Source organism: Marmota flaviventris, chromosome 8 (assembly GCF_047511675.1).
Source record: "Marmota flaviventris isolate mMarFla1 chromosome 8, mMarFla1.hap1, whole genome shotgun sequence".
NCBI classification, from domain to species: domain Eukaryota; kingdom Metazoa; phylum Chordata; class Mammalia; order Rodentia; family Sciuridae; genus Marmota; species Marmota flaviventris.
This window is the reverse complement of record NC_092505.1, coordinates 119,421,520-119,434,102: the sequence shown is the minus strand read 5'-3', so window position 1 is coordinate 119,434,102 and position 12,583 is coordinate 119,421,520. Positions and strand designations below refer to the sequence as shown.

General features: G+C 38.9%; 1 protein-coding gene across 1 annotated transcript in view; it reads right to left on the bottom strand.

The window, feature by feature from the left end:
• Slc9a9 (solute carrier family 9 member A9) overlaps positions 1-12,583 on the bottom strand; it is a 537,647-nt gene that overhangs the window by 495,617 nt on the left and 29,447 nt on the right. Inside the window, exon 3 of the mRNA XM_071615577.1 lies at positions 70-147. Coding sequence (XP_071471678.1) covers positions 70-147 — 78 coding nt within the window. The remainder of the gene's footprint in view (positions 1-69; positions 148-12,583) is intronic.

Sequence of the window (12,583 nt, the reverse complement as noted above, 5' to 3'; positions counted from 1 at the left end):
CAAAATTCTCTATTTAAGGCTAAAAAAAAAAAAAAAGAAAAGAAAAAGGAAAGATCATTATATATTTACCTTCTTTAGACTATATCCTGCATGAAATATAATTGGTGGCAGTAAAACATTGAAGAAGATTTCTGGGTCAAACGTCATCTGCCAGAAAAGTCAAAAAGTACAATTAGAAAAAATGTTACTTCAGGCCATTAAAAACAAAACAAAACAGCAATGGTTGCTTTTGCTAAGTTTGTATGAGGCATATTAACACACTATTAAATTAGAAGATATGAAAATATGAGAAAATGTAAATTTAGAAATCATAAATGCAGTGTGAATCTATAATTTCCATCCTATTACTAACAATAATCATAACAAAAACTCAATGAAATCTGTCTAGGGAAGAACATTTTTCTTTTATTTTGATTAGTTATTCATTTCTCATATTTTAAATATTTTCTATTATATACTATTTTTTTTCTGATCAAAGGAATTAACAGTACTCCATTGTTTTGGCTTCTGACTGGGGATTTATTTAGTATTCTCCAAACCAAAAATTTTACATATTTGGTTTTTCATGTTCCCTGTTTTATCCTATCTCAAAGCTTAAAATTCTTTCCAGACTGTGGAAAAACACATTGGAAAAATAAAAATGGATTTTTCCAGTATTTCTTTATTGGTTTTTACTTAAATGTTAAAATAAACTTGGCCAAAACACAAGTATGAAATACAATGCAGTGAGAGGTAGGAATTCTTGAATCCAACATCTGCCACATACTTGGTCATTTGAAAATAAGAATTCTCTTAATCTCTAAAGCCACCTAGACTCTCCTCATCTTTTCCCACCCCTCTCCACCCCTTATCCTTTCCCCAGCCTCCCTCCCTCCATCTCCCCCTCTCTCTCTCTCATACATGCCATTCATTATGTTGCCTTCTCACCATTAGAGTACTCATAAAAGTCTTTTGCTATATGGGTTTCACAACTCAAATTTGTAATTTTGCAGTAGACTGTGAATTCAGTCTACTCCTCTCTGAAACTGGATCTCAAAATTATATGTCCCTGGTGAAGTCGGCCTGATCCTCCAGTGCAAGCTGACCATTCTCTCCTCTGTGCTGTTTCAGCACGTTGGACCCTCCTGGTAGCATCTGTGTCTTCTAACATACTTCACATGACAAGTGGCTTGTGTCTGACCATTTCCCTCATTAATCTGGGCGCTTATCCAGGGTCACAATGATGCCTTAGTCAATTCTTTGTAGCCTCAGTACCTCCCACTGTTTGGCTCATTGCTCAGTAAATAATTCGCTAAAATGGAAAGGAAAAATAAGCACTTATTTTGGAGTCAAATCTATTAAAACGGAATGCATTATACTCACCTTCATTACAGGTAAAGATTATTTAAGGAAAAAAAAAATTAAGAACAGCCTCTCTTGGTTCTGGTTTTCCCTTTTGGTTTAGCTGACAATGTCAGAGGCTCTTTCCTGCCTTCCCTGGACCTTCAACTCTGCTCGTCCGATTAACATATGGGAAGGGAAAGGTGGAGGAAGAAGAAGCCACCTAACTTAGCCTAGTTCCCTTTCACAAACCTAGTTAGTCACCGTTGATGCCACACCTCCTGTACCACTGAGCATCCAAGGGGGTCATCTGGGCCCCATCCTAGACCCTGAGGCATCTTCTTCTTTCTCAGCTCTCTCCCTGCCCCTTGTGACCTCACTCTCACAGTAATCTCTTGCCCCACTCCATCCCCAATGTCAGTTTATCATGATTCAAACCCATGGGAAGTGGGATGTGATGGGCTCAGCTCATCTTTTCACACTAGGCCCCGGGAGGACCGTAAGCACTGGCCTAGATTGACTGCCTTTAAGTAGGTGACAATTTCTGGATCCTTCAGCCAGGGATCCCAGGGGCCACACAAGCCCTCCCTTTAGGAGGAATGGAAGCCGTGACAGGTGCACCCATCTCTAGGAGGGAGAATAACGGGAAGACTTCCTTCCCAGCCTTGCTGTTGATCAGGTGAACGGCCTTAGGCTTTTTTGTCTAGATAACTGTCTCACCCATGTTTTCTAGTTTCTCCTACCAAGAGGCAAATTTCTTCAGCAAGGAACATGCCCTTATTTTGATTTGTTTTTCCACATAATAACTAGTTCACCACCTGATAGGATGGATACATGTTCAACATTTGGACAAGTTGGAGACCAAAGGGAAGCCTTCAGCTCTCTCAGAACTTCCCTTGGCTTATCCCAAACCAAGGTGGGGTGTACCTGTGACAGAACACCTGAGAAGAAAAAGAGATTGGGCAGGAGAAAGGAAGAGATTTTTTTTAGCAGGCCCAAGTTCCTACTCTCTCCCAGGCATGTAAGTGTGATTGATGTTGCATTAAGTCCCAACAGGAACAAAGAGGGGGGGTGGGGGGATTCATGCATTTCATTCACTCTCATTAGGTCATTCATTCCAAGATGTATGCTAGGCACCAGAGATAAAATGGTGAACAGGCCCATTTTACAGAGGGGAAAACCAAGGCTTAGAGAGGTTTGGGCTGGTCAAGATCAGGCGGCTACTAAATGAAGGAGCTGAGCTTCTAGACCCAGGTTTTGTCTTCCAGGCCTGCCTGTTTCCTACACTCTGACCTTCTGCATGCCCAACATAAGGAGGCTCTGCCTTTTATTCTGCTGCCACAAGTTACTTAAGATTCACTCTGTCCACACCTTTGATGTCCTCCAGGAGATTTTGTCATTAGAATCGTAAACAAAGTAGGCCTGTGTAACTACAGACAGCCAACCCCAGTGCCGTTTTCTAAAAATGAGTGAATCCTATCAAATGGGAAAATCCATTGGTCATAAAGAACCTCTTCATATCAGACCCTGTACTAGACACTGGAGGCAGAGTGGGGACCCAGTGTCTGGGAGCCTCCTTGCCAGTTGTGAAGGCGGATTTAACTAAACTACCTGCTCCCCATGATCAAAGGGCTGTGTCAGAGAGGGCAAGGAGGGATTACGCAGGACAACCAGGAAGGGCTTTGTGACGAAGTGACATTTAAGCTAAAATGCAAAATTTGAAAAGTCCCCCAAAAGGAGATGAGTGAAAAACACCCCAAGCAGAGAGAATAACACCTGCAAAGATCTAAGGTGGAAAACAGCAGTAAGGATTTGTGAATGAAGGCCAGAGTGGAAGGAGCAGGGGGAGGTGAGCCCAAAGAAGAAGGTGAGAATGAACAGGGCTGGGGGTGATTTCAAATGGAAAAGGTCCCTGTGGGAGGTTGGAGCAGGGATGAGAGGATGAGATTCAAGCTTTAAGAGAAGCCCTGGGGGTGAGGGCTGCATAATCAAGAGGAGACAGGACAGAGGCCGGGAGCTGCGGGAGAAAAGGGCAGTTTCCAGGGACACTGGAAGACCCAATGGGTAGTTGGCAGATTAGGTGCCAGGGATAACAGAAAGGAAGAAACCAAGTCTAGGTGTTTTGCTTCAAGTAACTATGAAAACCTGAGGTCAGTGCCTGTTAAATAGTAGCAGCTCATTTGTGGTTGGTTTTCTCTCACTAGCACACATTGCATACTTCTAGAAGAATTTTACACTTCCATTATACAGGCACAATGACACTGTAGTCATCTTTTTTGTTACATTGGCTCATTCAAAACCCTAAGTAAAAAAAAAAAATCCTTTTGAATACAACAATCAACACAGAAGATAAAAACAATGCTTTGTCCATCCCACATAGAAATCAAACATTATATTATTTTACTTTTGGAAAAACCAGCCTACTGCTAGCAGGTATTGTGTTTTATGATTTATTCTGGGCTCTTAATAAATTTTCCCTTTGGTGTAGAAATTTTATAATGGATTTTGGAGAGAAGCATTAATGTTTTGATTTCACTTTTTACCTTCAGATGTTCTGGCTTTTATTGTAAGAAAACCAACAGTGTAAGGAAAGAGAAAAACTAATGATCTACAGTGGTTTCATGCATACTCAGCGTCATGTTTCCTGGGTTCAAGTCCCAAACTCAGGGACTTGCATGAGAATTTAAACTCTCTGTGTCTCAGTTTCCTGATCTTTACAGTGAACATGATAATGTCATATCTAATAAGAAGTTGGCTACGAGAACAAAATGAATTAATCTTTGTAAAGACCTTGGGCACTGCCTGCAATCTAGTAAGCACTTTGTGTTTATCACTAAAGAAAATTAAATATATAAAGAAATATTTTCAAGTTATACTTTTATATATATTTTATATATATATATATATATATATATATATATATATATATATATTTTTTTTTTTTTTTTTTTTTTTTTTTCAAGTTATACTTGCTCTCTTATCAGGAAGTCCTGAAGGTTTCCCAATTGTGTAAAACATGCATGAAGATTTTAATTTGCTTCTCTCTTTACTCTCTTTTCTAGGATGATCAGAGACACCACTGTTGATCTATTTTTATGAGGCTTCTTGCAAGAATAGCAATTGTGTGTTTGAAGGTTTTAGCATGGAGATGTATTGCTGAGTGCTGGGGGAATGAAGCAACTCGACTATGATCATCTGCAAGAGCAAGCCATGGTGGCACAGACTCCTAACAGAAAATCCTTGCCTCAGCAGCTTTTCTGCAAAAATCAGGTTAATCACTCAACCAGAACATTCCAATAATCAGGGTGCCCCACTCCCTGCATGCAGGTTAACTAACGTGCTATTGAATTATATTTTCTGGAGCAACCAGATGAAACTGGCAGGCTGAGAATGGCATGAAGCATACAAGGATTTATTTGTATATACAAAACAGATTTGTGTTCCTTTCAGACTTGCTGTAAGCTTAGGAGCTGCTAAATCAAAATTCTGGGAGTAACTCCAAACCCAGGCAATTTCTCAGAAATGGCTGGATCTGCCACTGTCCCAACCTCCAGATGGGAATTCCACATGTCATTTTCCTCATATTCTGTGTTCAAATCAATGCCTTGGGGTTTTTTAAAAGACTAAACAATTCAATTATTTATTATAATACAAAGGAGAAAAGCATCTAAAGGGAAGGGTAGAGGAGAAAGAAGAGCAGAAAGCTAAAAAATGTTCCCCAAACGGGATTTCCACTAGTCTTAGAAGACACAAATCTTAGGGACAAGGACTGGCCAACAGACCTTGTTTGTGATGATGGGTGTGTTCTAAGACTGTGCAATAACAGTAGCCACCAGTCACATGACCTACTGAACACTTGAACTGTAGCTAGGACAACTGAATGACTGAATTTTTACTTTAACACTGGTGGCTAGTGGCAATCGAATAGTACATTTTTAGACAGTTACCAGAATTTAAAATTCATATTAGTTTGTTTTTAAATGTTCTATTATGCAATCCAAAGTGTAGTTCGTTTGGAACAACAGACCTGAGACTCTGAGATGGAAGTATTATGCATGTTTCATGAAAGCTGTGAAAAATTTTAAACATCAGAACTCAATTCTTAAAGATACCATGGGGGGAGGGAAATATCAGTGTGTTCACAATGATGCAGTGTATTTTAAATATCATCTCCCACGTGCACCAGTATTTGACTAAAAATGGCCCAGACATATGTTCACACAGATAAACAACTAGAAAATTTCCAAGAGTAGAAAGAATTTACCAAGTTTAATTTCCAAGTTCATCAGAAGGTTAGAGATACAAAATTCTGTTTGGACCTGAGTAGTAAGGCATGCACTGACTCAATATGACTTATATGGGAAGAAATATCTATATTCTACTGAACTACTAAATAAATAAACTCTAAAATAAATATCCTAGTGAGGGACTGTGATTTATGTGCCCTGGTCTTTCCAAAGAGATCTTTTAAAAACATTGTTTCATCAACTCTGACAACATTCTTGAGTAGTAGCTAGCAAATGCAATTATGGTTATTTTCCAGAGACAGGAGAAGAAATTAATAATGGGCCCAATGTCAATCAACAGGACAGGATATCACTGAGAATAGGATGTAGATGCACAGTCAAACTACATGTGTGCTTTCCAAGGGATCACTGTACCAATGTAACTACTTGAAGCCAGATTTAGAATTAAGAACTAGGCTTTTGTTATTTTGGTTTTTGTTGATTCCTTTGGACAAATAAAAAGATTAGCACAATAAAGAGTCTGATCATCTTCAATGATTTATTCATTACAAATTTTGCAAGCTATAAGGAATATGAAGATATGCTATGTAATAGAGACTGATTCCATGAAGGTTGTGGCCAAAGAAAAGAAGACCCCTATATAACCGAAGAAGCTCTGAGCATGGAGTTAAGCTATAATTCAGGGTTCTCCCAGCCAGATAGCACTCTGGGATTGCTGGCCTTGCAAAAAGGCTGAAGTGGGGGCAGCATATGAGCCGGGCTGTGAAGGACAAGTGGGAGTCTATTCAGGAGCACCCACATGCAGAGCACACCTTTTGTCTGACTTAGGCCAGTGGGTTTGCTTTCCCTAAGCCACAGAGGAAGCTGGCAGATTTCTGAAGTTTCAGTTATAGTTGATAGCAAATAATTTAAACAATTTTAGATATTAAAATAAATGCAGATGTATTAAAAATGAAATTCAAGATATGTATGCATTTTTAATACAAATAGGAGACTTCAAAGAAAACTTGGCTCACTCTGGGCAGCAGCTTTAGGACACACCTAGAGACCGCTCAAGGGTAAACATTCTCTTTCCTCTTTCTTAAGTTATGCTTTGGCTTGAGAAACACCAGAGTGAGAGACAGAATGGACCAGAATACTTAATAATATAGTGCATACTGATTGGATGACCTTGGTCTATTGACTTGACTTCTGTGAGCCTCAGTTTCCTCATTTGCATTATGAGCATAAAAATGCCTACAACTTAAAGGGGCTTTTGAGGATTAACTATAATAATGAATTTAAAGGATTTTGATTAGCATGGACCTGAATCTACATTAAATAGAATGACAAATCAATGGTTTGGGTATAGAAGGCAAAAGTTGTACTTGGGGAACAGAAATAGACCAGGTAGGGTCACAAGGGATGAGGGGGAGGTTAGGCCTAGTGCATAGCTACAGACCATACACCTCTCTCAAATCCACTGGGAATGAATTTAAACTATGTTCATTAAAGATGAAGAAAAATCAAGACAATGTTATTTTAGAGTTTATTTATTTAGTAGTTCAGTAGAATACAGATATATAGATATATATAATGGCATAATTTGGTGTGAACATACTTTATATACAGTTATGAAAAATTGTGCTGTGAATGGATAATTATGAATGTAACACATTCCACTATTGTCATGTATGTAAGAAATAAAAATAATTAACTGTCTATATACTATTTCATTTAGCAACAACTTATATGGGAATTTTTTCTTGCAAATATACTTGAACCTGTGTGGAATGATACAAGAGTATTCACAGCAGATGAGAGAATGGAAAAAAGAAAAGAAAAAAAAAACTCTTGAGGATGATGGGAAATAGACTAGTTAAATATGCTGGGACATCATCCATGACACAGAATTCTATGCAACTGTTGGAAAAACTGAGGATTCCATGAACTGACATGGTAGCTCTCCAAAACTTATTGCCAAGTCAAAGAGCAAGAAACAGAACAGCACATCTGGCATGTGTGGCTGAAACTGCTGGGGGCTCACACACCCATTTCCTTTCTATCCTGGCCAGACATGTAGACTTCATTTCCTTCTTGTCAGGTGGGGCCATGTGACTGGGTTCCAGCCAATCAAATGTGGACAGAAGTAACAGACATCCCTTCCAAGCCTTTCCCTAAAAACTCCCTATTTCACTGATGCTTTCTGCCTTCCTTCCTGTCAGTTCTTGTAGAGCATCTAGCCAAGGTCCCCTTATCCCTTAGACCAAGGCTCATTCTAGCATTTTTCTTTTGATCTCCATCTTTCTGACTCCTGAATCTATTTCTCTACTTGTTACTAAATTAGGTAAGCACAAGAGAAGATACTGAGTGAACGTTTCATGATTTGAACATAAGAATCACCAGTGGAGAAGAAATGACTTGCTGAGTAGAGATGGAATCCCTGAGGAGTGTCACAGAAAGGAGAAGAGGGCCAAGCACAGCATTGGGGAGGAAGAGAGGGGTACTGACAGAGAAGGAGATGATGAAGGAACAGTCAGAGTGAGGAGAAGGAAGCTCAGTGCCACTGAAAGCCAGGGATTGGGGAAGTGGAGGAAGGAGCTGCTGCTCCCTGGATTCAGGGGGCCAGGTTTAGCAGGTACAAACCCAGGGTTCCCAGTGAAACTGGAACTTCAGAGAGGCAACAAGCACTTTTTAAATTTCTGCATTTGGTACATACATTTTCCTATATGTATTATGTATCTGAAACTCGATGAATACACAAAGGGGCGAGCAGAGGAAAAAAAAAAAATAAACTTCTGTTCCTGGCTGATAGAGGGATTGGCTGGAGAGGAGCTGACACACCTACCCTAACCCTCTATCAGCTACAGGAAGAAGCAGCTCAAGGATGGAGGAGAAATCCTGTGGATTTCATAATCTGGAGGTATGCAAATGCTTCTTTGGGTTAACTTCAGCCAAGAAGTGGGTCCTGGGGTTAAGGTAGAATCAAGTGGAGAGGAAGCATTTGTGGTGGACTCCAGGTCCCTCACTGGAGAGGGCAGGAGGTGGCCTTTTTAGGAATCGGATAAATGGCTCTTGGATGAAAAACGGGAATAAAGGGGAATAAAGGGACAAGAGTCAGAAGAGGGAAGTTAGGAGACAGGAGAGGTAACCAGGACACAATGACAACAGCAAAAATAAGAGGTGTTAAATAAACTTAGGAGTACTTGGAGAACAGAAATAGACCAGGTAGGGAAGTGATAAGAGCAGAAAAAAGAAGGAGGGGGAGAAGAAAAGAAAGGGGAAGAAGAGGAAAGGAAAATGAATCTTTTAGAAAATGGGGCAGATTCTTACTCAGGACCTTCAGATCTGTGGAATGGCCATATTAGGTTGGTGAAAAGCTAATTCCTTTCCCCCTGTGCTTGTTACAAAGCCTGGCTTGGGGCAGGCTCTCCCTGTATCTCAGGTAGGCTCATGTCATGAATCACCTAGTGCTGTTGACACAGGGGCTGTCCGATGGAGAAGCTGCCTTAGAGGCCACCCATTCCGTGGAGGGGTGGTGGTAAAGGGATAACTGCCCTGGAGCCTACTGGACTCAGTCCTCCCATTCCTGGGGAGCGGTTCTGCTTCCCTATTTTATACACTATGAAGTTGTGCCAGTTTTGCTTTGGGGAAAAAAAAATTGAAATCCTGACCTAATATTGTCCCCTAAAGAGATCAAGGAACATGTGTCAGGTCCAGGTCACTCCCAGGCTGTACTGAACCTAGAAATTCTAACCTGAAATATTTCTCTCTTATTATATTTATGTTCTTAACTTTGCTCCAAACAATTTTTTTTTTTTTTTGAGAAGGGTGTTGCACGGCTGGGAATGGAATCAGGGGCCTTGCACACACTGGGAAAGCACTGTACTATTAAGCTACACCCCGAGCCCTTCAAAGGATTTTAAGTGACATGTCAGAGTAGAATTCCCTCTCTCACCCCTGTCCAGAAGGAACTGGTACTCTGTGACACTGGTGTCCTTTTCCCTCCACGTCCGAATTCATACACTTCATGTATATGGGTATCCGTAAATAACAATTGGTAGTATTAAAATTTTAGAGAAATTTAATAAATATTTTCTATCCTACTTTTTGCATTCAACATTGTTTTGGACGTCTATCTACATTAATATATACGTGAATCTTGTCCATTCACTTAAACTGCTGGGTAGCCTTCTATTGGATAAATTTAAGCCCTTCTTGTTGATGGGTAATTAGGTTTTTCCTATTTTCTGCCATCCTAAAAGTACCACAGTGGATATTTTTGTGACTTAAGTCTATGCATACGTGAAATTTTCTCTATAAATGGAAACTACCAGGAAGTAGAACTGGATGATAAGGTAAAGGAATCTTCAACCTTAGTAGGTACTGTCAAATAACTCTAAAGTGGTTACACCAATTTACACTCCCACATCAGATTATTGAGCATTTCCCCACATTCTAGCAAACACTGAGTATTGACAAATTTCCAGTTTGGGGCAATCTCATGATTATAAAATGATATCACATTATTATTATTTTCATTTCCCATTACTAATGAACTATGCTTATTTACCCAGTATGACTTTTTCTTGTTGAGTAGTTCTACAGAGAGTCTGGTTACTATTCTATTTTGATTATTTAGTTTTCAAACATATTCTTCCATTTTCATTATCTCCTTAAACTTTTCTATCTTTTAACTTTGTTGACAGTGTCTTTTCCATAGAAAAATTTCAAAGTGTAGTGTTGTAAAGTACATTCCATTTTTACTTATTATTTGAGCTCTTGGGGATGACTTTTAATTGTTTTTACCTCTCCTCGTGTTATAAGTAGATATTTTCCTAAATTTTGTAATTTGGATATTACAGTTAGGTCATTATTCATCTTACATTTATTTATTTAATGTGAGCTAGGATTAATTCTTCCTTCTTCCACATGGACAGCCAATTGTGCCAGGAAAGCTCAAGGGTCTTTGGTGGGTCATCCTTTCCCACTGGTTTCTGCTGGCTTTTATTCTATTGTCAACTGCTTTTTCAAAGTTCCAGAAGATACTTATTCTAATAAATGCTTTGTATCTGTTATCTGGCAACCTCCTTAATATTTTGGAATATAAGGAAAGTTTTATGTAGATAAATGTTCACTGAAGCATTATTTATACTTGTGAGCATTAAGGAACAACTCAAAGTTAAGTACATTTCCACACATAACACTGCATTCTTTAAAAGCTCGATAAAAGGTTTAGGTTATGATAATAAGTAAATGGAGCAAGTTATGGAGTTCTCTATAGATCAACTGATTTAACCTGAATAGAAAAATCATATAAAAAGACCAGAGGAAAATTTAGCAAAATTTACAGTTCTTACATGATATTGTGGAATTATTTGGATTCTTCCTTTCACAACAAAACAAAATAATAAAAAAAAAACAACAACTTTCCTATCCTTCTAAAATGATTTTCCCATAAAATTGTCATCTAGCAAGTTATATCACAAACAAAACAGAATGGCTAATGAAAGCCATTCTGAACTGTGAGCATCTGAAATAGACTGATATCATTAAAAGGGATCAATGAATCATGAAAGATGAAAAATGAAAGATAAGAAAAAGTTATGAAGTGGGGACCAAGCTGGGCACAGTGGTACATGCCTATAATCCCAGTGATTTGGGACGCTGAGGCAGGAGGGCTGCAATTTCAAGGCCAGCCTCAGCAACTTAGCAAGGCTCTAAGCAACTTAGTAAGACCCTGTCTCAAAATAAAAAATAAAAATACAGTTGGGGATATAGCTCAGTTGTAAACTGCCCTGGGCTCAAACCCCAGTATCCCCCCAAAAGTGGGGGGGGGGTGGGACCTGGATTTGTTATGGTTTTTAAATATTATAAAATATCTGAAAGGGCCTGATCACAGAATCAGGAAAGGTGATCGATGGTAACCCTTGCCATGGCTAAAGTTTTGACTTAATTTTACTCTTTTCAAAAATTATTAGAAGGTTGAGTATTGTCTCACCAATTAGAATACTTATTACTATTTTATTAAAAATGATAGATCACTGAAATATATATATATATATATATATATATATATATATATATATATATATATATATAATATTTGCATTGAAGATGTAATCTGGTACATTTATCAGTTGTCAATTAAGTATTATAATAATCCATAATAAAACATAACAACTTATATTTCCCCATAATGCTGTTACAGTTTAAAAACTTCCTTCATGTATAGCAACTCATCTTGAGTTAAACATTGTGAAAACACAATTTTTACACAAACAGAACCAATGTTCTTATAAGCAACAAGTGCTAGACTCAAACCATTGCTTCTACTTCCAAGTCTATTGCTTTATTGACAATAATAATGATAGAAAGCCAAAGTTAATATACTTTGAGCACTTACTATGAGGCAGGCATTATTCTAAAAGCTTTACATGTATCCCAGATCACACAGCTGGTCAGTGGCATTTGCTGGCCTCTTAACCACAGTCTCTCCCCTGTCAGCCACCCATGAGTGGATTCAGGTTACCCACTCCACTCTGAATGGGTCTCACATTGGCTGCAAATCCATGAAGGACACAGAAGTTTTCCAGATCATTGTCATGGCAGCAAATCACCCACGGCTAGAGTCTCTATGTTTCTCATAAGGTTCTTTTTTTGTTGTTGTTGTTGTTATTTTTTTAAAAAAAAGAGAGTGAGAGAGAGAGAATTTAAATATTTATTTATTTATTTTAGTTTTCAGCACAACATCTTTGTTTGTATGTGGTGCTGAGGATTGAACCCGGGCCACACGCATGCTAGGCAAGCGCGCTACCGCTTGAGCCACATCCCCAGCCCTCTCATAAGGTTCTTAAGGCATGAACCCTCCTTTGTTATCTGTGTGACTCTTTCCTAAGGTGAACACACATCCTGGTTTGAACAGAACAGCTCTGGCTAATGCTCGCTGTCCTTGCCTAAGTAAGACCAATGACCTGGGTTCCTACTCCTGACCTAGGTGCTCAGAGCCCTGGTCCTTCAACTACTTGGACTGGGTG